This window comes from Sceloporus occidentalis, unplaced genomic scaffold, assembly GCF_023333645.1.
Source record: "Sceloporus occidentalis isolate IW3139 unplaced genomic scaffold, rSceOcc1.0.p SCAF_3, whole genome shotgun sequence".
Lineage (NCBI taxonomy): Eukaryota > Metazoa > Chordata > Lepidosauria > Squamata > Phrynosomatidae > Sceloporus > Sceloporus occidentalis.
Genome location: NW_028316983.1, coordinates 97,033,403 through 97,058,424, shown reverse-complemented (window position 1 = coordinate 97,058,424; position 25,022 = coordinate 97,033,403). Strand labels below are relative to the sequence as shown.

The 25,022-nt window shown below is 39.8% G+C and overlaps 1 protein-coding gene across 20 annotated transcripts in view; it reads right to left on the bottom strand.

Annotated features, from left to right (window-relative positions):
* ADGRL2 (adhesion G protein-coupled receptor L2) overlaps positions 1–25,022 on the bottom strand; it is a 709,985-nt gene that overhangs the window by 169,346 nt on the left and 515,617 nt on the right. For all 20 annotated transcript variants that reach the window (XM_089515518.1, XM_089515516.1, XM_089515525.1 and 17 more), the window contains one exon: positions 18,668–18,844. In XM_089515518.1, the coding sequence (XP_089371644.1) occupies positions 18,668–18,740 (73 nt within the window). In that variant the 5' untranslated portion in view covers positions 18,741–18,844. The remainder of the gene's footprint in view (positions 1–18,667; positions 18,845–25,022) is intronic.

Below are 25,022 nucleotides of genomic sequence, written 5' to 3'. Positions count from 1 at the left end.
AAATATATACCAGTCAATTAGAGGAGACATATGTTAAGATCAGTGCAAAGCTTCAGTCTTCCATAAATAAACAAGTCTTCCCAGAATTTCTAGTCCCCATGCCCTCACGGCACCATTGTTGTTGTTGTTTTTCTGATAATCAGCAGCCATGAGATTCTGAGAAGTCTATTGGTCTATATACCACATTTAGGGGCGGGGGGGGGGGGGGAGGCATCATCATTCCTTTTTAACAGTTGTCTAGAAGTTATCCTTTAGCTTTTTTGTCAAATTTCTGGTTATTTTTTGTTTCAGAAAAGGTGTTGTACAAGCCAAAACAAAACAGGAGGCCTTAAAAATTGTTTCTAATACCTCCAAATGTTCGGGCTAAGGGCTTAAGGACACTATTAGCTATTTTGTTAATAAAAAAAAATATCCCCTGCAGAAAAAGTGGGGACTAGGATGTAGAATAACAAAAGGAAGGTGACTGCCCAGTCCCTGCTGATTATCTCTCCATTAAAACTAGGTTCATGTGCTGGAAAGTGGGATAATTCCTTTTTTAACAAAAATTAATGTAAAAGGAAAAGCTTTTTTAAAATGTGCAATTTAATTCATAAAGTTAAGATTCGCCCAAAGGTGGATAATTCCTGACCAGCCTTCCTCCAGAAATATCTGGCCAATGGTAGTGCAAGAGCAGCATCAGTCTGCAAATAGGAAAAGCAAAGCCATTTAGAAAAACTGACAGAGGCACACAGGAGGTGAGTAAATCAAGGTACAAGACAGTACAAACCTAGGAACCAAATCAATTTTAGTTTCCCTGTACTTCTCAAACCTCAAACTGCAATCTGGATTTTAAATTATGATTATCACAAACCACAGTATGGTATGCTAACATGAGCTGACATCCACAGTATATCGTGAACATTCACAATGCATTATTCCCCCAGGCTTCTCAAAGCAATCAGAAATGCAAACTCCCTATTCAAACAAAAATACTGAAAGCATAAAAGACCCTTTTTCCAATACCCACAACAAAGCCAAAGCATGTAGCATATAATATGCACAATGGATAGCAATCAGACAGTGGAATGAACATTTAGGAAATGTCTTAGGCCTCATCTCATTAATTAACAGACACAGAGGAGGGATAATTCATCTTTCTGGATTATTAGATTATGAGGAAGCAAAGTGTATTTTCGCCAAAGCGTTCAAAATCAAGTGAACTATAATAGCAATCTTTAAAAGAACTATAAAAATGTTATCAACTCAGTTGTACTCTGCAAGTGATTAACTGTAGCTCACAAAGAGCTAGCTTGGTAAGAAATTCAGAAAGGAGACTTCTTTGTGTCACTGGCAGATCAAAGCAGCATTGCTAGAATTATGTAATCCCTTTAAATGGGATACTGCAAAAAGAACAGAGCAAAAAAAAAAAATTCACATATTTCTGAGTGTGTACCAAACCAATGGATTGTGCTTGCAATTTTTATTGTCTGAATTGCTGTCTTTGAAGACTTTTCAGTTACAAAATGTAGTGCATTAGCTGATGTTTCATTTATGTACAATGTCACATACGATGTTATTTTTTTTACCAATTTCCTCAATGATGGTTTACAAAAAATATACAAAGAAGCCCCCTTTTTGGCATCCGTATGTATCTAGCAGACCTTTTACTCATGTACTTTATAGTCAATAAGCAGTAGAAATGTGATGAATTTTCTAAAAATAGTCATACTTGAAACTGGGGTACAAAGTTACCCCTACAGTACATAAATGTTTATCAACACTGTGTCAAACCATCCCTTACTAGATTAAATTTGGGTGCTACCAAAATTCTATTAATCTATAAATGACACAACAGAACAGTAACTGGGTTCCACAGCTAATCATCCTTCAATTCACTTTGGGTATGACAATCAAATATATAAATATGTCCCTCTGCTGCTGAATTCCTTCTAGTATTTGTTCAGTCATTTCTTCTTAATATTTTTTACCAGGCATGGTATCATCTCATCATTATTTGACAGTGAATCTCCCAATACAGACAAATTTTTGCCCATATCTCCAGATTCTTGTCTTCTTCTACACTTTGTCTGTTTTATTAACTATACCAATGTTTCCTTCTGTCAGGAGCATCAGGCCAGAGGTATAGAAATGAAACAGCATATCTGAAGAAATATAGGAGAGAAGACTAATGCAGTGAAGTAACTATGACTGTGACCTAAAAAGATCCCATAAAAAATAACTTTTTCAGTTATGAGCTCAAAACGAGGCATTATGGGAACCATCATTCTCTTAAGATCATTGTTCCTTTCCTACTTTAATCATAATAGTACTGGACAATCTGACTGGATCACTGTAAGGCTTATCAAGAAAAAAAAGTGATGTGCTACAAAGACCAACACATTAAAAAGGGCTGCATATATGCAAGCACTCTCAGTATTGCTTTAATGATCAAAATGATGCATCTGTGAACACATTTTACTCTCTCAAGAAAATATACAGAGTTGATGTAGTTCCCTAAAAGCTGCACTCTGACACTTTGCCTAACCTTTCCCTCCCCAGCATCAGAATCTCCATTATATCCAGAGTCTTGGCTTTGCTCGGTATTAGGCAAAGGTCGCTAATTTTCTTTTTATTCAAAAGAATTACCGGGGGGGGGGGGGGAGAGACTGCAGAAAACCACCATAAGTCAAGAACATTGATGTCAACAGTATCACTGCCACACTGGCACCTGGGTACATTTACTAGGCTCAAAGAACTCAGACTTTAATAAATACAATTACACAGACAGATGCAGATACTAGCAGCATTCTGTATGCTGTCCTTTTCTCTACATGAGCACCTGCAGCCTTGCACTGTCCTGCTAGGTGTTTCTGAAAACACCTGGGCAAGCTGTTTGCCCAAGATGCTAAGAGATAATTAGCAAATAAAACCACTCCTGGCATCCTTTCAACATTAGTGTCGAGCCGCAGCACCAAGCTGGCACCTGGCAAAGAGAAATGCTAGATGCGATAATTCCAATTTACACATTCAGCACAACGTTCCATCTGCCTGTCATCGGGAAACAGTTTCATATTCAGTGATAACACAGATACCCCCAAAGAATACCGTGTCCAATTGCTGACATGGAGATTCCATGCACAAAGCAAGCACCAGCTGCAACCACTTTCTTTGCTTACTTGGTAAGGGTCATTTTTCTACTGTAATAAGAAATCAGGATGGGGTGGGGTGAGCAGGTAAAGAAGCAAACAAAAGAAAACTATGTAGCAGCTCTGTGATCTAAAGATGGTCAACACAGACACAAAGCAACCATAATTTCATCTAAATGTATTCTGGGAGGGGGGGGGGGGCAGCCTCTAGAAAGGCAGCCATATGAGTCTGTTATAAGAAAAACAGTAAGCGTCTCTAGAGGCATGTTTTGAGACTAACTAATTAGTTATGACGTACATTTTCATAGACTGAAGTTCACTTCATCAAACACAGATAACCAATTTGCTAATCTTTTAGATGTCATAAGATTCTTTTCAATAAAAAGAAATACACTGATGTTATAAAAACCACAGTGGTTAAAACAACAGCAATTGAGTTAGTTCTCAGATGGAACTGGGGAAAAAATACAAATATATACAGTTGAAGATGAAGAATCAGGTTTTCCAAGAGCTGCCCAGAATGGCTGCCAGCTTTGAGAGTGGCTCTGTCCTCTTCTTTACTGATGAGCAGAGGGAACAAGATTGAAAATTTTGTATGGTTATTTATGTGGTGCATGGTATCCTTTTTCCAATCAAGTAAAATGAATGGGGTGGGGCAGTCCTAGGATGGAAATCTTGTTCATGTTTATAATAAACTAAATTTATTGTTCCATCATGTAAGCAATGTAAAATGGAATGTGGCTGCCCACTACCTTCAACAAATTATTAGTATGTATTGGCTGAAACATCAAAGATGGACCTCATTTTTGGGGTGGCGGGGTGGAATGGAATTGAGAGAAAAGCGAAGAATGTGCACATGAATTTTAGCCTAGCCAGATTTGACTGCAATTTTGTGGTAAACATTTATATGGGAGCAGACATACTCCACCACAATGATGGACTATGTCTGGACTTATTTCCTATTAGGTGTGACTGGGACTACACCCTTAACTTACCAAATTATAGCAAACAATTTGGCAATTGAAAAACGATCACTTTTTGTTCTAATGTAAAGCTTTAATCTTCTCCATGCCCCAAGGGGGAGAAAATAGTTTATCTGTGATACACATACAAATATGATACTTTGGAGGTGGGGAGTCTATGAATAATTTGAACAGGGCTAAGCAGGAATGAACTTCATTTTCACTGTATTTGTTTCCATTGGAGCCATATGAAACAATTGTTTGCAGCCTTAGAAAGAAAGAGGTTTCCATTTACTATCCTTCCATTTTAACCTGCCTTCGTCAGTTGAATGAACGCACTTTAGGTAAAACGATTCCTTCAGTTGCCTTAGCTACAAATCCCCATAGTATACTATAATTGAAATCTACTCACGTAAGTTAGGAATAATTAGGACCCCAAATTAAGCCAAATAGAAAGTTAATTCAAACAGTCAGCTGCTGTCATTTAAACAGTTACGGGTTTTTTACTGTTGCTTAACATCTCTGGATGTGTTAAAAATGCACCCATGCTTGATGTTCGTCGTCAGAATGATAACCAGGGTTGCCCGTGCTTTATTCTTAGCCCCACCCTGATAAATTCTCACTAAAGGCTTCCCAGTCACTGTGAATGATCTTTGCTATGATCACATTAGCAACTCTCCAGAGAAAGAAAAAATATAGTAAGTCTGTAAATAAAGCAGGTATACCATAACAGGCCTTGACAGAAAATGAAGAAAGAAAAATAAACATGAAAAACTCTCTCTTTCTGGAAATTTATAATTATAGATTGCAATGAAATAAAGGTGATGTTTAAAAAAACCATTTGTCATCTGCAAACTACACGAAGAAAATGTGCTTCTATGTGAAACAAAAATATAAAAATGAACACATACAGTAGTAGGAAAATAATGCTTGTTATAGCTATAGAGGTCTCCTTACAAACCACTTAATGGTTAATCAAAAGACTGTGTATACTGCTTTCCCTAACACAACTCACCAAGGATGTTTATGGTTAAATAAATTCCCTGAATAAATACAATTACAATACTATATGATAAAGGTCTTACCTACAGTGGCCAAAAAACCCATACTCATCCCGCATCTGGTGCAATGAGTCCTCATGATGCACCTCACAAATCAGCTTTTTTAAACCATTAATCTAATTTATCAGAAAATGCTGTTAACCCAGATGTGTTGGACATGAGGACAGCTGGATCCAGCCTCTCTCAGATGCCCACATGTCTACACACCCACCACACTGTCTCCAGTGGCCTATCCCCCCTCAGTTTCTCCAGTGATCTCATTGCAGTCTTACTGACCAAGCATCTCCTTATAAGATCCGGGCCTTCATGGTCACTGGTGAGTTTAGAATGGGATACCCCACCATGTGATCAACAAGGAGAGGGTCTCTACCCCCCCTCTTCACTGACTGCATGGGCACACTGTTCTGACCTCAGCAGAAATTATAGCTATGGCCAGGTTCTCAACAGGAACCTGCTTGGCCAGTGAGACTGGCAGCGGCGCCAGCAGCACCAAGGGGGCACAGGCCAGGAGGGATCATGTGGTGTTGCCCGGGGCAGTTTCAGAGTGTAATGCTCTGGATTTAGGGAATCGGTATAGATGCGCCCCTATTTACACTTTATAAATAGGCCCAGTGTACTAACTTCCTATAACAATACATTCTAGCGAAGTTATTGATTATAATTTTTTCACATGAGACATATGACATACACACTCTGGTTTTTAAACTATGATCTCGACTACAAGACTTCCCATTTATCGAACTCTGCCCATGGTTATTGTCTGGATTTTAAAATGTTAGTTTTAGTTTTACACTGTTTAATCTTGTTTTAAGGGGGAGTACTGTGCATATATGGATGTATTTTAGTCTGTTGTACGCCACTTGGATTACTTGGCAAAAAGTGGGATAAAAATAATAAAAAAATATTATTTTATTAATTCGATAATGCAGTACTGAGTGTCCACACTTGGGATGTTAATAGACAGTACTATAATATACTGTACATGATTTGACTTTATATTGTTTAATCCTTTTGAAATGCATTTGCACACTGTATTTTTATTAAAGCATCCCAAAACACATGTCCAGTAAAGAATTTATTTAAGGATGAATCAGAAGCTTACTTATAACACACCTGACACCATACTGATTATGAAGTCAACACAATCATCCTTCTTACGCAATTAAATCAAGCATGTATTTATGATTCCATATTTGTGGTGTTTGTTCTACTGTGAACCACCTGATGTACAACTGTTGTGAAGAAAGGCAGGTTGGTAATTAATCAAAGAAAAAAGGAAGGGAAAGTAATAATTCTAGTCTCAACATGCAATAATGAATGTGAAAAAACCCAACATTTTGCCCCTTGTTGCTTTCCAGCTCTAATCTGTATGCATGCTAGCTTCATCTGTTCTAAATTAAGTAATGAAAAAGGGCAAGAAACAAACTGTGTTTTTCTGTTTACTAAGAGCAGATTTATCTCAAACCCACTGAAATGTGTAATCAGGTCTAAATGGCCACAAAACCTCATTTTCCCAAACAGAATTATGATACGGAATATACATTCAAATCTGAATTACATGATAGGAACTCATTTTACAGACATCTTGTTCCAATAAGATTCTCGTTTTACAATAAAAATGGATGGATGGATGGATGGATGGATGGATGGATGGATGGATGGATGGATGGAGACAGACAAACAGACGGACAGACCAACAGATCTTAGAGTATACTGTAGCACAATCAGTGGAGAGATGTTTCTACCTTACCATACTAAGTGGAGAAGACAGGCTAGAAAAAAATTACAGCTGATATACAGTACTATGGAAGAAAAGGTTGCATTTGAGTTGCTAGACAGATTACTGGATCCATGGCCAATCATATTCTTATGTGTTGGATGCCTTATAGTAATTTCCAATTTGTAACAATCCTAAATCCTGTCATGGGGTTTTCATAAAAAGATTTGTTCAGAGGAGGTTTACCATAGCCTTCCTTGAGGCTGAGAGTAACCCAGTTGGTTTCATGGCCACAATGGGAATCAAACACTGGTCTCCAGAGTCATAATTCAACAGCTGAATCGCTACACTACAGTGGCTCTCCACTAACTATATTTATATTTGGTAGGTAATAGAATGCAAAGTTAGCCTGCTTTACTAGAAACTCCAAATTCAAAAAACAAAAAAACAAAAACACACTTTGTGTTAATTCTATTAACTCCATAACTGATAAGGAACAGGAGCTTCTTGTACAAGAAACCAATGTCCACTTATGTCTATCATAAAGAACAGAACAAACCCTTGAGTTTTTCCTGTCTCTGGAGCTTCCACTAGATAAACTCACAGATTATGCAGTTTAGAAAAAGTCTTTTCGGAAAAATCTGTTTAAACGTAAACAATATAAATGTAATAGAAGTAGTTCAAATGTCAATATGCATACATGTTGCTGTCAAATGTGAATGATAGCTAAGCACTTCAATCACTATTTTGTCTCCTTGCATTTAGTACAGGACTTGAAGCAGTGACTGTGGAATTATTAGACTATGCAAGGTGATCTTGTTATTTAAATGGATATACATGTTCATAAGTGATAGCACCTTTTTAAAAGGATTTAAATAAAGTGTCTATCACTTCATAAATGGGATTTGAAAGAAAATCTCCACTATGACATTTATTTGTTTTAAAATACTGTTCTAAGCAAACAAACAAAAAATTGTGAGCTGCCCAACTTTCTTTTAGGAGGATTCTCTAGTGACCTAACAACTTCAAGTTACCATATATACCAGACTGTAAATTGACCTCATGTATAAAATGAGGACAGGTTTTAGGGCCAAAATTATGGCTTTTGATATGACCCATGGATAGGTTGAGAGTAAAACATAGGGGTATGTAAGAAAGGATGTAAAGGATGAATCAAAGGGAGAAAATGCCAAAGAATTTGCAAAATTCCAGCAGGCATTAACTATTTGTGTTCACATTAAATATTGAATAGATGTGAGGGTAGAGAGGGGTTACTCCTTCTAGGACAGATTATGCTCTTGCCTTTCACCAGGGGATAGCTCTCTCTATATATATATATATATATGTGTGTGTGTGTGTGTGTGTGTGAGAGAGAGAGAGAGAGAGAGAGAGAGATAGTGTGTTAAAGCACAGTGCTTACACTGACCCACAGATACATCAACTCAGGTTCCTGCATACAATAGCCTCAAGCTTTGGGAGAAGGGAGAGTGGTGATGGCAAGTCCTGGATGCCAGGTGTGCGCCACTTCCACCTTGTGTGTCAGCTTTCTGTAATTGACTTCTATGTACACAGGTCCCTTTTTAAACAGGGGACTATTAACTTAGTCTCATGCTCTGTGCAAAAAACCTTCTGCACATATCAGCTTCAAGCTTCAGAAGAGGGAAGTGGTGGCAAGAGCCAGATGTACATTCTTCCTGCTTTGCCACATTCAGAGAGTGTGTTAGCCAAAGACCAAAGAGCAGAAGTGCTGAAGGAGAAAGAATGCAAACCTAGTGCCCAGGGTTTGCCACCTTTACTGCTGCCTTAGGGACACTTCATAGCCTGGTTGCCCTCAATCTCAAATACAGTACAGTACAATATGGTACAGGATTTATTTTTAATATTATTATTTAAATATTATTGCCTTTTCACTCCCACAGAACTGGGACTTCAGCATTCACATTTTTGGGTATCTGTGGAAGACCCTGGAACTGAACCCCTGGAAATTTCAAGGGCCCACCGTATTACAACTGTGTTTCAAAGAAAAGGCTATGGATAAAGTAATTACAAAAAATCCCAGTACAATAAAATTTTCAAGGTTAATAGAGAAGTTTGGGTTCTATTTTGACAGAGAAGAAAATTACCATTAACTTTTTACCGAAGAAGAAGAAGAAGAAGAAGAAGAAGAAGAAGAAGAAGAAGAAGAAGAAGAAGAAGAAGCAGCAGCAGCAGCAGCAGCAGCAGCAGCTCAAATCACTTTCACCAAGATTTTTGTTTTGCCTTAGGAATTTTCAGATTACTACCGATTTGTTTACAAGAATTAAGGGATCTAGGTTGCCTTTTGCTTACAAAAGCTTCTTAAAAATGAAATCGGAGGCTAAACATAAGAAGATCAATTGAGGTCATTCTCCAGCACTTCAGATGTAACATTCAAAAGGTTAGCAACACCTTGTCACTCAATGAATCTGCCAGGATGGATAAGATTTAATAGGGCGATAAACTAATGCTACACAGGAAAGTGAAGGAGAGAGAAAAATTCTGACTTTGATGAGATGAATATATATATTTCTTTCAAGACTTGGATCTAAAACAAAATCATGCAACTTGAAACAAATGAATGCAAACTGTGACTATTATAGAATTGAAAGAAAAATCTTATTCTGGCCAATTGTTTTTTTTATATATATAACTAACACAATGTTACTCAAAATACAGTATGTTATAGCAAAACTGGCAATGAGATCTTGATAACTAAATACTGTAACATTTATTATGTCATGAGCTTCCATATCTAGTGCAAAGTAATTTGAGGACTAAGGAAGAGGAGGTGTGCAACCCCAAAATGTAGAGTTAAACACATTCCCTGTACTACAAACCTGCTATGACCTAGTACACAGAGTGGATGCAAGTGGTAGGGGGGGAAAGCAAATTGCAGAACCTTCCAAAATCCATGGCCAATTGTTTTATATTTGCCTCAGATGCTGCTGCCGAATAACTACAGGAGACCGTGCTGGAGCAAAGGCCACCACTTTATTAAGCAAACCATTGGTAGGGTTGGCACAAAGCATGAGGTCAGGATCTGCGAAATCAAACAACCCCACGTTTGTCTGATTAACCACAACCTGGCACCCACCAGGCATTGGGATGACCTAGGGGCTAATGAACACCGTATGACCGCATCTCTGCCATGCGTTCACATATTTGCTAAGCCCCTAGTCACCGGGAGGCGCTCGCGCGTAATGGCCCCCGCAATGGCCATACGCCTGCCCTATTCGCCCCCGGGTCCCGACTGACTCCCAAACCAGAGCTCCGTAGCCCTGGTACCACACCGTGCAGATCCTGGCCTATGCTGCCGCCCCAAAGTTGTGACAAAAAACCCAAACCCAAGCGGTGGGTGGGTGGGAGAAGGCTCAGCTCCTCCTCCCTTCCTGCTTGGCTCCTAACCATCCGGAGCCAAGTGCCGACTGAGGGCCGGGGCTGGCAGCACGGCCTATATAGGCCTAAGCCCCGCCCTCAGTACCACCTGACCAGGAGACTCCTCCTCCAGGGCAGCTGAACCAATCATCTGCCCTGGAGGACCGGAACTCCCGATCACCGAGCCCAGCTCCCAGAGCGTCGCGGGGCGGAAGGGCCTCCCTTTCGCCCCACGCACCAATAGGGAGCTGTGGCAAGCCCCAGAGCACTCTGGGGCTTGTAGTCGTTCGCTGCGTCTAGCGGCAAAGTGGTCAGCCCGCCGAGTCGGGCAACCGCTTTATTTGTTCGTAACAAAAGCCTTATTTATGAGGTGCTGACTTAACTTTGTTCAACAAAAAGGAAGAGGTACACATAGCCACACACACACACCGCCACACACACAGACACACATCAGATGGCTGTCATCTTCTTCACATGGAAAGCAACATGTAATAATCTTTGGAAACTACCAGTCCTAACAAGACAGTGTGAATTGTTTTATCCTAAATCAGTGTTCTTTTAACCTAAGCCAGAGTGGGTAGTGGTTTGAGTGATGTTCTACAACTCTGAAGACCATGGTTAGATTCTCAGCTCAGCCATGAAACCCCCTTCGGCAGCAGCAGAGGCCTGGAAGAGGCTGGATGCCGGCGCGGGAGGCCTCCGGTGCGGCAGCCCTGCTTCCTTGCCGTCCGCCGTGGGAAAGGCCCGGTGGCGGTGCTGTTGGGGGCCAAGAGGCCTCCAGCACCACCATCGCGCCCTTTCACTGAGGCGGCGAGGAAGCCGAGGCTTGGCCTCCGCCGCCGCCGCTGCCACCCGGCTTCCCTCGCAGCAGCGGCGGTGGAGGCCAAGCCGCTGCACCGCAAGAGTAAAGTAAGGGGAAGGGAAGGGAGGGTGGCAGGGAGGGAAGGGAGGAGGGAAGTGAGGCAGGGGAGGGAGAAGGAAATTGTCCCCAATGGCGGCGCGCGTGCACGCACGCCGCCATTGGGGACAATTTCCCGATTTGCCATCCGCGGATGCTCAAATCTGCGGATGGCAAATCCGCGTATAAGGAGGGCCGACTGTAATTCAAATTAACAGAAAAATGTATTAATATATCTTTTGATGGCCAAGGGCAAGGATTTCCAAGTTAAGTCCCTAAACAACATTTTCTTTCATTAAGCACAAAGAATGACAGCTCACACACTGAAATAGTCAGGGTCATCCTGTTCTCTATACCTCAGCATAGATGGTTTTCTGGCACATCATAAAGAATATTTTTCTTTTCTCTTTCATATATCTAGTGTACTAGAACAAGCCTTGCTAGAAAGGGAACATGTAAAAGGACACATATTTCATGCTTTTACAGCACAGAAATACATACTAGAACTCAATACATAGCCTTGTTTAGCATTTGCAATCAAGTATTTTCTGCTACCGTATGTGAAATTAAGGCCAAAACTACCTATCTTTGTTATCACTATAACAGGTCAATAGAAAGCTTTGGATGCATAAAATGGAGGACCTGGAATGAGGAACTGAGGTTCAAATCCCTTCTCGTCCAAATACTTCCTTTGTTTGATTTTATACCAATCAGTATATTTCAGTCCTTACTTCACAGTCTTACTGCAAAAACAAATCAAGGTAACTCCATATAGCCCACTCCTGAGCTCACTTGGAAGGGAAGAACAGAAACAGGATAAAACAGGATAAAAATATAACGATAAATTGTGGACTGTGACTATGCATGGGTATGAGGCATTATTTAATCTGCAGACTTCTCATTCCTCTAGTGACTTCAACTAAAGAAGAATACCTTGATAACAGAAGATCTAGGGGTCTTTCTAAAGACAATGGCAATACATGTATTTTCTATCTGAGCTCCATTAGATTGGAAGCCTAACTAGAACAATACAGATTTTTTAGTAGAATGGCTCATTCCACAATAAGTCTACGCCTACCATTTCACTCTTTTAAAATGTGTTTTCCAAACAGAATGGCAGGGGGTTGGACTGGATGTCCTTCTATGGAATAATCGACTCCAATTTATGGAAATCCTATCATATGCTTTTCTTGGCAAGATTTATTTAGAGGCGATATTGTGATTCCTTAACCATATTTAAAAGACTCAAAATGGACTATGAGAGAACATACATTCTCTCTGTATTCTCTTATCTAGTACAACTTCCACCTGTTATTCACCCTTGTTCCTGTTCCGTTTTTCACATGTACCATATCAAAATACATAGTGCCTCCTGAGTCTATTACACATTTGTTAAGCAGAAAGACAACATTTTGTGAAATTATCCCATAAAGTAAGATTAATTTTCCTACTTTGGCATGAAGCTACCTCCACATTATTATTCCCTTGCAGAGTAGAGAACCACAATATTTGGTTTATTTTAAGAATGTCTAATTAATGTGGCTCCATTCCGTCTACTCTTCCCAACTTCTTTCCCAGTTTTCTTTTAAGTGAGAAATGCAGGCTTTTTAGAAAGAATTCAATTCAGTGCTAAAGCATCAAAAACTGCCTCTGGCAACTGCTGGCTACTAAAAGCATGAAAAATAAGAGATGAGATCATCACAGGTTTGAAATGTTAGAAATGAAAATGAAAATGAGCTTGGAAATAGTAGAAATTCATCATTTCCTCTTTTTTTGTTTTTGTTTCCTAAAGTATACCGATGAGATTCTCTTTACTAAATAGTGCTTGTTAAACAGCCCTAGTCTGACATCATTTCTATTTCTTCTCTTTCTTATCCATAGTACTTGTGCTAAACTCAAATATTTATCAAAGTAACACTAAGATAAGACAGGCTTCTCCACACACACCCACATACACCCCATGCACACAATTCTAAAATAAAAAACTAACAGTATCCCATGGCAATCCAGACATTTGTTCTGGGTTCAGGAACTTTCATGAGTTCCTTGAGAATCTTTAAACACAGGATCTTCTCTATTTCGTTCAACAGAGAGAGATAAATTACATGGTCATTTTATGTGCATTCTACTCTTCTAATGAACTGGAAACAATGAGCAAAGACACAATTTAGCCCAAGGACAGTGCAGGAGCAAGAGAAATGTACAGATACTGTGGCCTGTTACAGACTGCCAAAATAAAGCTGCTTTGGGTCTCTTTGGAGATATGCTGTTTAAATGCTGCATGCATCCTAAGAATCTGGAAGCTGCACCAAAGCTGCACTCCACTGCTTAGGAATGGAGTGTGGCTTTGGCGCGACCTCCGGACTCTTAGGACCCATGCATCATTTAAATACCATACCTCCAAAGAGACCCGAAGCAGCTTTATTTTGGCAGTCTGTAACAGGCCTGTATTTTGTATGAAGAATGCTCCATGTTTAAGGCCTAGCAGCTCTACTTGTAAATCTCCAGGAAGCAGAAGATAGCAAGACATCTGTCTGAGTCCCTGGCAATTATCACACAGAGCCTTACTATCCTTGAAACGTGGCTAAATCATCCATGAAGCATGCGGGTGTGACAGCCAATCATGCTTGCCTCCCATGATTTAATTGAGGTGTCCTGCTCCTCTCCCATCATCAACGTATTCACGGAGCATCCATTTTTCCAATAACAGAAGTTCATGTTGTTGAAAAATGGCTTCTCTGCGAACGCTTTGAAGACGGGAGAGGAGTGGGACGCCTCAACAATGATTAAATCACAGGAGGCAAACACGATTGGCTATCACACCAGCACACTTTACAGATGATTTAGTCACATTTCAAGAACAGTAAGGCTCCGTGTGATAATCGTCATTGCCACCATACCACCCTGAACCACCCTGATCCCCTCTGATTTTGAAAGTGGAACAGGAATGGGCAAGGTTAGCAGTTGGATGGAAGACCACCAAACAATACCAGGGATATCCAAGTAGGGATAAGAAATAATCCTGCCTGAAAACCTTGCGACCTCTTCCCAGGTAGAGGACAGTTCTCACCTAGATGGACCAATCTTCTAAGTAAAGGATCCTTCCTAGAAAGCTTAGACTGGTGCCCTCCTTGCTGTGTTTGTACAGGCAGCTGAATACTTTTTTGTTATGGCAGACCTTTAATAATAATAATAATAATAATAATAATAATAATAATAATAGGTTTTATTTATATACCGCCCAATCACTGGGAATCCGAGCGGTTTACAATAGAGAGGATAACAGATAGTTCCCTGCCCACAGGCTTACAATCTAAAAGACACGACACAAAAGGAGAAGGGAATGGTGAGGGAGGGAGGGAAGCAGGTCCAGCATTCTTCTCTCCCTCTGAGGCCTGGACCAAGGCAGATGGACTGGAGGGAGGGCTCTTCTTCTTCAGGCTAGCCCCTGATGGTACTGGGCCAGCCTTCTCTCCCCCTCAGAGTCCGGATGATGACAGGGAGGGAGGAGCCTCTTTCTTCAGGCTAGCCCGATGGTACTAAGGACTGACTGTGACTGCTCAAAGTAAATGGGCCTTGCATAATGTGCTTTATTGTCTTTACTTTGTTTCCTTTTTAATGACTTACATTTCCAACTGGTGTTCATTTTATTGATAAATTTGAATTTTTTATTTTTGTATGAGGTGTATGTATGTGTGTTGTTTTAACTGTTAGGAGCCACTTTGAATCCTGGACTGGGGGAAAGGCATAATACTACAATAACAAATCCATTTCCTATATTTCTCTGTTCCAAGTAGATAAATAATCTGATATGGTATAATATACTTGATATAAAGCTGCTAAAGCACCTGTAGTATTTCAAATGTGTTTCTAGTCAGTAAACAACCATGAGTGGCATTCTTTTTAAGAAGGACTTAGTAGTTATTCAATCCAAGCAAGATACAACAATCATGGTTGCATGAAGGAACCCAAGCTCCTAATTAGCTTTTACCTTATTTACTTTGCAAAATTGGCTGTGTAATAATCACTTCTCACATATAAACTATACTTTCAAAGGAAAATCAAATTTCATTCACTACTAAAGACATAAAGGCCACCAGGAAGACACATATATAGATATTAATCTCTTCCAAATTACCATTTAATGAAACCACAAATTATACATATTGGGCAAGATTGGTCTTCTGTACTGAACCATTTCAGATGAATGGGGGCAGGAGGGAGAAGCATCTTAAAAGTTGGTCAGGCAAACTAGGCTTTTGAAGGGCAATATCTCCCATGAGAGATTACTGGTCTACATTCTGTGAAATCTAAATTGGAATCCCCCCCTCCATTCAAGCCCATGAACCATGTTTTAGAACTGAGGCAAGATTAAACTAAGTAGCTATCTAATGTAAAAGATTTTATTTTATTTTATTTTATGTTGAATATTCATGGAAGTAAACAGTTGTGCTTATTGCTCAGCATGCTTTCTGGGAATTAATTACTAGCTGGGCTCTTAAAGTATCTGTAAAGGGTTAACACTTCATTCACAGCATCACTCCCAGGTATGTTTCCTTCTTCCCAAGTTATTGTCATGAAAGCAAAGCTGGGATGATGGGTGATTATCACCCCAAAGGAAGAAATCATTGCAGGATTCTGTATGTAAGACAGTAAGAAAACAAAATTGCTGATGGGGTGCCCCCAAGAGAATTTCTAGCAGAAAGAGACTTGGTTTACATATTTTCTGTTCTTAGCTGTTGTTTTTAAGATACAGTAGCAAAGAAATGAAGTATTAAACGCCAGCAGTGCTTCAGGCTGGACTGGCTCAGGAGCAGAGCCTATTAAATTCAGTGGAATTTCTGGATGAATATGCATTCAGACTGGTAGGTCTGCTATGAGAATCAAGTTGCCCTCCAGATCTTGCTGAACTGCAACTCCCAGCATCCCTCACTGTTGGCAAAATTGGGAGTTGCAGATCAACAACATCTGGAGTGCTCCAAAATTCCCATAGATGATTTATATAATGTATCATTAATTATGTTTCTTCCTCCAAGCATCTCAAGGCAGCTGTTCCAGAGAATGCAGCTATTCCAGAGTATTCTTACAACAACTCTGTGGGCTGCCTCTGTTAAAACAATGACTCTAAACAGTACTCTGAAAGAGAGTACGTAATATGCAGAGAAAGCTGCATATTACAGAGAGGCTGTAATCTAGGTTCCCCTGTTCACCACACTACCTCAATCTTGAGTGGTGTATAATTTTGTTTCCTAATTACAGAAGTGCAGATTTAGTAAAAGAACCAGTGTGGAGTAGTGCTTTGAGCCCTGGACTACAACTCTGGGGAGCTGAGTTTGAATCCCCACTCAACTGAGGAAATCTGCTGGGCAGTCACACTCTCTCAGCCTCAGAGGGTGGCAATGGCAAGCTCTCTCTGAATGAAACTTGCCAAGAATCCCCCATGGTATTTTTGCCTTAGGATGGCCCTAAGACAAACGTCTTGAAGGCACACAACAACAACAAATATTTGGCAGAAAAGTACATTAAGAAGAATGTAACTACTTGTATTGTTAGGGCTAGGACTTGTGTAGCATCCATTCTGCCATGATTTGTGTAAGTGATGTGAGCTTTTATGTTACTTTTAAAACTAAATAGCTATTGCAACTTAACTAGTCCTAGAACCCTCAAAGTGATGCTGAACAGATGCTCAACTGTATCTACTTTTCATGCACGTTTAGTAAAATAAAATAGATATATGGTGACTTTTAATTTATTTATGAATTTATTTAACAGATTGAACCTTTTTATTGCTATTTAGTGCAATGCTATTGCACCACTGTCGCAAAACTAAGGCCTGTTACAGACTGCCAAAATAAAGCTGCTTCGGGTCTCTTTGGAGGTATGCTATTTAAATGATGCATGGGTCTTAAGAGTCTGGAAGCTGCACCAAAGCTGCACTCCAGTGCTTAGGACTGGGGTGTGGCTTGGCGCGACCTCCGGACTCTTAGGACCCATGCATCATTTAAATAGCATACCTCCAAAGAGACCCGAAGCAGCTTTATTTTGGCAGTCTGTAACAGGCCTAAGATTCAAAGGAGCTCTAGAAACTATTTTTAAAAGGCAGAAACTGATGAATACACTATATTACAATAATAAAACACAATGATACTAATTATCAAATAAAACTGCACCCATACCAAAAGCAATTTTAAAAGAGTTCAGCACAAAATAAAAAAGTATTATATTTCCCATCTAAAGCATTCCAACTGGCAAAAGACTGGTGTTTTTTTTAACATTCTCAGGGTAGGAAAGGACAACAGGGGGCAAGGCAGCCTAGCCTCCCTTGAAAAAACATGTCCTCGGAGCAGACCCTGAGAAGATCCTTATGGAATTCAGCTCATCACGAATTGCTGCCATGGAACTGCACAGCTCAGAAGAGTCTGTAAATAAATAATGGAGGCTGAACAACAGCTTTTCTTGGTGATCTATGCCATCAAACTGCTGTGCAGGTGTAATGCTGTGGCAGTGCTGTGAAGGACATTATGCTAGCACTGAAGGGAAACCTGCAGATACAAATGACTAGGTATGGTGGAAGTAAAGCCGAACAATTTTATTCTAAAACAAGGGCAGTAAACTTATTCTTCTCTTCCTTTTGATTTTACTCTAGCCTTGAGTATTGCATGTAATAGTAGGTAAATAAATTTCAAAAGAAGAGCATGTAAGTTGATGGTGACCCACTTTAAATTTCAGTCAATAAATTCTGAAATGGCCAGCACAGATTCTTCACTAACAAATTGCCACCTTGTTACCAATAAGAACAGGATCTGAGAAAGCCTATATATATTAGCCGCAACTGCACTCTCTCTTCCATAGAATCATACATATTTAAAGCTGCTGTGTCTTGTGTTTATATAACTTGCAAGCTGGTATTCAAGGACAGCATTTGTGAGTGAGCTAAAGAAGAAGTGTCCAAAAATAAACCACCTGCCACTCAAGGGCAGGCACCCTGTTATTCCATTTGGCAGACTTGGCTTTTCATGTTTCAATTAATCATTTTAAAAGAAAGACAGCAATTTTTTTAAATGGCTATTTTCCTTTTGTACAACAAGCATTTAATAAAGAAAATAAATCCTGGAAACAAAATATGTGGCAGATTATTCCTTCAGACTTCACTGAGCAACTGATAACTGGAATCTGGCCTTAATATTATATCTTAACATTATTAAAAAGACATCCATGAACAGAAGGGAAAACTAGTAGAGGGGGACACATAGGGAGGGTAAGCCAACAATACGACATGAATGTTAAACACACATTACAGAGTCACCAAGTACAATGTCAATAATATGTCCAAAGGAATAAACTGCAGAAGCTGCCCAAGATATAAGCCTATGCTGAAAAGGGTGACCATCAGAGTATACTGAAGAACAGATATGAATCATTGCTTATGAAATAAGGGAATGTTCAGATGTGTACTCTCAAATGTGACTTTTGTAGTTTAGTCTTGTAAGTGAAAGATGAACATAACTTACCTTCGGAACACTGCAGGAAGCTGACTATCAGAAGCAGCCAAAACCTTTTCATTCTGCAATCAGAAGTCACCATTATTGACCCCCCTTTTAAAGTATCTTCTTTATATCCCTTAAAGATTCCAGTTATAAATGTCCAGGGTCATTCAAGTGGATGGTCTACATTGTTGATCTTCATACCTGGGGAGAGAAACAAAAATGGGGGATCAATTCACGTTCATCACTTGCTTTTTTTAAAAAAAAAGAAGAAGAAAATTTGGTAGTAACAACTGTCCAACTTAAGTTAATGTCCCAAGAGAGTCCTCCCCACTAGAAAACCATGAAAAATAAATAGGAAGTATCAATTACTCTGGAATAGTTCCTGTGACACAGAGAGAGATAAAGAAACTTGATTTCCTGGAAGTCTCTAGTTAGAACTTGGTAAGACAACAGAAAGAAAGCCACAACATTTTCATAAAGTAGAGCTGCAGCCAAAGAAATTAAGCAGAAGGTCTCTTCTCCACAGCCTCTTTACATGTGCAGCAGTAGTGCCACCCTTTGTGTACTGCATGGCTTTGCACCCATTTAGACAAAAAACTGAAGCAGCAACAATACAATCAACACAACCATTTTTGCTGAGGCAGCTCCTGTCATTGATAAGATTTTTCCCCCTTGTGCCAAATTCAAAATATCTCTTCTGTGGAGATGTGGCTTTTTGGAGCCAAAAACAACAACAAACAATCAAAGGCTTAATGGAAACTGTTTGCAACTTGACAGCAGAGCAGAATTTTTGCTTCTACCTTAGGTTCTACCAGGACTGCCAGGGAATGCCCGAGCTTTACTGTAACAATAACACTTAAAAGAGTGTCTTTGAGGATGTACAAAATGTCCTTCTGCATCACAATCAATTAATTATAGACCAGAAGTACACACTGCATTAGAGTAAATCACTTTCACGCAGCCTTGACCCTCAGGAAATATCTTAGAAATTAACCCCTGGGCCACCATTTCCACAGTATAAAAACTGCCAAAAACCAGACGGCACTGTATGCAAATACATATTACTGAAGGTATCTTCCCCCCAAAGTCATACAGAAACCAAAAACTGATATGTGCCCATTTATCTTCTCTGCACTATGCTGCAAACAGCTTTCTACTGCACAAGGGGAAGCCAGATACTCTGCATTTCTGGGAATTTTAATCTCTCTTTCAAAACAGCTCTACTGCTAAGGCTACAAAAGCAATCTTCCAAATGCAAACAAATAAGCCTGCAGTGTTGTCCGTAGACAAAACAGCTCTGGTGGCCATTGTTTTGCTCACTTCTTTGTCAAAGAACAGCAGAGTCAAACAAACAATCTAAGCTCTAGAGTTGCTCTTTTTCCCCCCTGAATCTTGCAAGCAGCCAGAGAAAAACAGAATCCTGCCAAATCCACCCTGCTGTTGCTTATGTCTGTATGTCAAGCCGCATGCAATAATTCTATCACTAGAGATTACTATGATGCCTACAGGTCAAATGTGATTCCCTGGACTTGGCTGCTGTGCAATTGTTAGCTCTTTTTGTAAGATTGGGGGGCAGGGACATTAAGGACTTCCCAGATAGGATTTCTGTGCAGAAGAGGACTCTAAATGTCAATAATACCTACTCTGCTTAATGGGACTGCAGCAGTTTGGGAGACTATGGACTCACGGGGGGGGGGGGGGGGGGCTCTCCACTAGACAATTCTAGACCAGTCCTAAAAATGCAACTCAGAAGCAAATGCCACTGATTAATTTCATTTTAATGTGATTTCCTTTTAAATAAGTGCCTTTAAGACTGCAGCACCAACAGTAATCTGCCCAGCACCAAAGTTCCACATTACATGTTTTTTTCTGTTGCAGTTATCTAGAGTCTTACGTTCAGAAAATGGTGGATTTTCCATACTTTTCAATGCCTTATAACTTTTGTACCATGGTTATTCTATATGAACATAGTTGGCCTTTAAAATAAAGGGAAGACTGATTCACAAGCATGTGTGCCCTAATACTTTGAAGAAGTTTATAATGAAATGTAATAAATAAATAAAGGTTAATAATAATAATAATAATGAAAGAAATGATAAGAGTAAACAAGAGGTGTCCTTCCTAAAACCCCACTGGCAAATCTTCCACTCTTACGTAAAATACCTATGACTTATGTTCCAACCGCCCTGTATAGCTCCAAATGAAATAACTGTAGAAGGGCCAAAGTCCCTGACTTCACTGAGGGAAGTCCACTTCCTGGGAGAGTCCACAGAAGCAGAACATATTACTAATCTAGTCCTGAAAATGATTGCAGGCAATGGCATCACTAGGGTTGGTGTCACCTGGTGCAGTAACTCATGGTGTCACCCTCCCATTGACCTCATCTCATACCACACCCATATGGAATCCTTAGTAATATTTTTTGTACTAATTTACTCATAAATTGTAATTCCCATATAATCACTGAATGTAATGGTAACAGTTGTGACATACACAGGTAGCAAAGCCAAAGCTACAGGTATACCTTTAAATTACAGTATTATATGCACAGAATAAATGTGTTTACATATTCATCGTTTCATATGGTTGAAGTGGAAAGTTTGGTAAAATGTGATGTTTTTAAAGAAAGTTTTTAAAAAATCTATTTTTTTTAAAAAAAACCTTAAAGTTAAATTTGAAGTTTGAAATTTTAAACAACTGGGGCCTCTCCTTTTTCCTCCCACTGAGCCTCACTCTACTCACACTATTTTGTCAGATTTTTAGAGATATATATATAGGTGAATGCCACAGCTTGTTTCTGCCTAAATATAGATTTTTTAGGAACATTGGTGCCCTCTTTTGGGGTGTCATTTGGTGCGGTCCAAACCGCTCGCACCCCTTAGTGATGTCACTGGTTGCAGGTATGCTTCAAATCAGTTTCGGGGGGGAAGCTATCGTTTCTCAGTTTTTTCCCAATGATATGATCAATTGCTGTGCTGTTCAACTTTTGAACAAGGGCAGGAACTAGAAATATTCATACTCTGTCACAAATAAATATTCAGGATAGGGCCAGGGCCAGGGCTTAGTACTTAGGTGGGAGACAATTAACAAATACCAGGTGCTGTAGGCTTCCTTCAGAGGAAGATATTAGAAAGCCACCTCTGAGTATTCTTTGCCCAAGAAAACCCTATGAAATTAATGGGGTCACCATAAGTCAATAGATGGTTTGAAGGTATGTGCATACACACAAAAAAAAATCACACCGGGCAGGCAGTGGAGCATTTTCAGTGGCATAGGGGAAAAGGTTTAGTGCAGATGAACAAAACACAGTTCTCTCCCTGGCAGAAACCCAAGTACCTGAAGGTAAAAAATAAAAAAGGGAAAAGAAAAAAGAGAAAAGATCCATCACTAGTTAATCTAGTGGCAGCACGTCAGCTGCTGCAGGAGTTTCCTGAAGCTGACACAAAGGAATAGTCATGTTACATCTTGAAGTCTTTCACCCAGAGCGGGCTGGGCTCTCTATGCTGAAAAATCTATAGTATCTGTAAAGAAACAGGCTGTATGTATAGCTGAAAGGAAAAATGGTCTTTTGAAACAGCCATTCCCCAGTTAGGGAAACCAGTCAAGCCATCAAGCTAAACGCTGGATTTACTTGTATGCACATACCTACATACACACACAGAATGCCACAAATGCAGATTAACTCTTTATTTGTCACAACAACCCAGAAAAGTAATTGCTGAACCATTTCACACACTTTACAGACAGTGCCGTGTGACTTGACCTAACCATTAGAATAATTCGAGCGCAAGGCTGAGGCACATTAATGACTGCAAGGGAAATTAAGCCAGTCTTTTGATTACTCCCAAACCATTCAGAGGATTTTTAGATTTGCTGAGATTTGGTTTTAATGGGTTTTTCGATTCCTGAACATAATGCTAGATGGACTGCTTAGCTGCACACATCATTCTGATGGAGAAGGGGGAAGGGGGTTCCTGCCGCTGAATGCTGACAAGCCTTGTGTTCTGTCACACCTCACCTCGCTGGGCTGTTGTTTGCAAGAAGCAGGAGGGGTAGGGGAAGGCAGGCAGGCAGGCAAGACAGTACACTGAGGGAGACTGGAGACTTTTTTGGGGAGGGGGATAAGAGCAACAGTTTTCAAGACAGAGAGAATGGAGGCAGAGGGAATAGACCCTGTCCTGAGAAATTGTTACCACTCAAAAATAGATTGAAAATATGTCTGGAAAAGTGCAAAAGTCTCAGCAGTAACTGTCAGCTGAAGAATAGCAAAGCCAATATATCCAAGTCCAACAAAATATGAAGAATGTGGGTAGCTGGCGGGAGGGGGGGCTATCTTGATTCCTGGCTGTTCGACTGAGAGGCAAACCTGAAGCTCTATTGAAGAATTTGTCCCTTGCGTTGGAACCAAATAAATGTTTGTTCTAAGCATCCATGTTAAAATCAAACACTTTTAGGCAAACATTTTAGAATGAAGGTTTATTTGCATATAATAATAAAATAATAATAAAAATATTTATTTATATCCCGCCTCTTCCGATTGAGGATCGAGGCAGGTAACAACAAAGTAAATACAATATACAACAATAAAAACAACAAGCCCCACAAAACCCCGACCCAACCCTTCCTCCCAACTATAAATTAAACAGTAAAAAAAAGTTTGAAAAGTACATAACAATACATCAAAGTTAAAAACAAATCACAAATAAGAAAAATAATATATCCTTACACTTATATGCACACAGACACACACATATGTTTCAACAATCAACTATTAAAAATTTATTTCATGCTCCCAAAGTTATTAGCTTATGCACTTACTTCTTTCCTAGTACAAGCAACCAACTAAATAATTCTGGCATCACAATACAAACAGAATACTACCGCTACATGCATACAAATACACACAGGTTCCAAAAAAGTTACCAGATATCAAATGGAGCCAGGGCATATTTATAGGTAAAGAAGTTGCTGACAGCCCTGCCTTTTAGGCCATGTAATTGCCACAGATAAGGAGACAGAGTCACTGGAATCTCACAACAACCCAAAACAGACAAACACCAGCAGGAAAAGCCATATTAGGTTACCTCTTTGCAAACAGAAAATGTAGATCACAGTAAGAGGCCATTCGGTGCAAATAACCCATTTCCCTTCAGACCTGGGGAGGGGGGGGGAGGAATCATATATAGCTCTGCCTGACAGTGGGGAAGGGAGACAGTCTCTAGAGCCAAAAGGCAGATTAGATTTCAGAGAGCAGCAACCAAAGCTGCCTGGAAAACTTCAGTTGTAACTTAAATCCTTCCCTCTGGGAAATAGAATGGTCTCCTTCAAAAATGTATCCTCTAGGAGAGTGAGAGGTTGCAGCTAAAGGCTTTTGTTGTGCATGTCCACTTAAAGACAAAAAGGTTAGACAAGTATAAAACTACCCATTTTTAAAACGCGTAGGCTTTGGCCAATAACTCCATTCTCTTACATGTACATCTTAGCATACAGCAACTTAATAGGCACTTGAAAGGGAGAAAAGAAGGAACATATAAAACAAAATCTGGGTAAAAATCAAGATGGCTGTCTATGAACACACACATACAAACTCCACATACATACAAATTCATTTCAAAATGAAGACTGGATCCAAGGTATTAGTAGGATCAAATTGTGGGTAAGACAGTGGGTGGACAATCTTTGATTTTTTTTTCTTTCCCCTTTAGTATTATCCTATGTTTCTCCAGCTCTGAAGAACTTCTCAAAGGAACATGGAAAGGGTTTGCATAAGAAAAGTTAAATTGCTTCTCCATCCACACTCACTAGCAGAAAAGTTCTGCTGGATTCCAGTGCCTTCTATAAACAGTATGGTCACTATGAGTCCAGCCCCAAGAGTGTATTTACAGCCTTGAGAAATATATGAGAAAACAAAGCCTAAAACAGAAAACAGGCCCACTAAAAACAGAAAGAAAAATACAAAGCCAAATAGATTACCATTTCTCAAAGGCAACATGGAGGCTTCTACAACTAAGCTGCAAACCATAGCTGGTAACCCTCATTCTCATTTATGGCAATCTTTCCCTGTCTTACCTGGGCAGCTCTTTCCATTCCTTCAACCATCTCTCACACACAAAAACAAATCAGCCAATCCTCATTCAAGCTCAACATACACTCACTTTTGATGCCACTCAAATCTGCAGGCCACCAAACCAGACTCCAAGGGGACAGGGTTGATTGAAACAGGTGAAAATAATCAACCCCTTGATTGTAGTATTACCCCACTTCCAGCACCCTTGTAGAGGGTGCTAAATTTGCCAGGCAAAAACAGACAGGTGGAAGAGCTCAGCTCCTTATTGCTCTCTGATCTCTCTTCACCAAATATCCTACAGGTGCCAAAAAG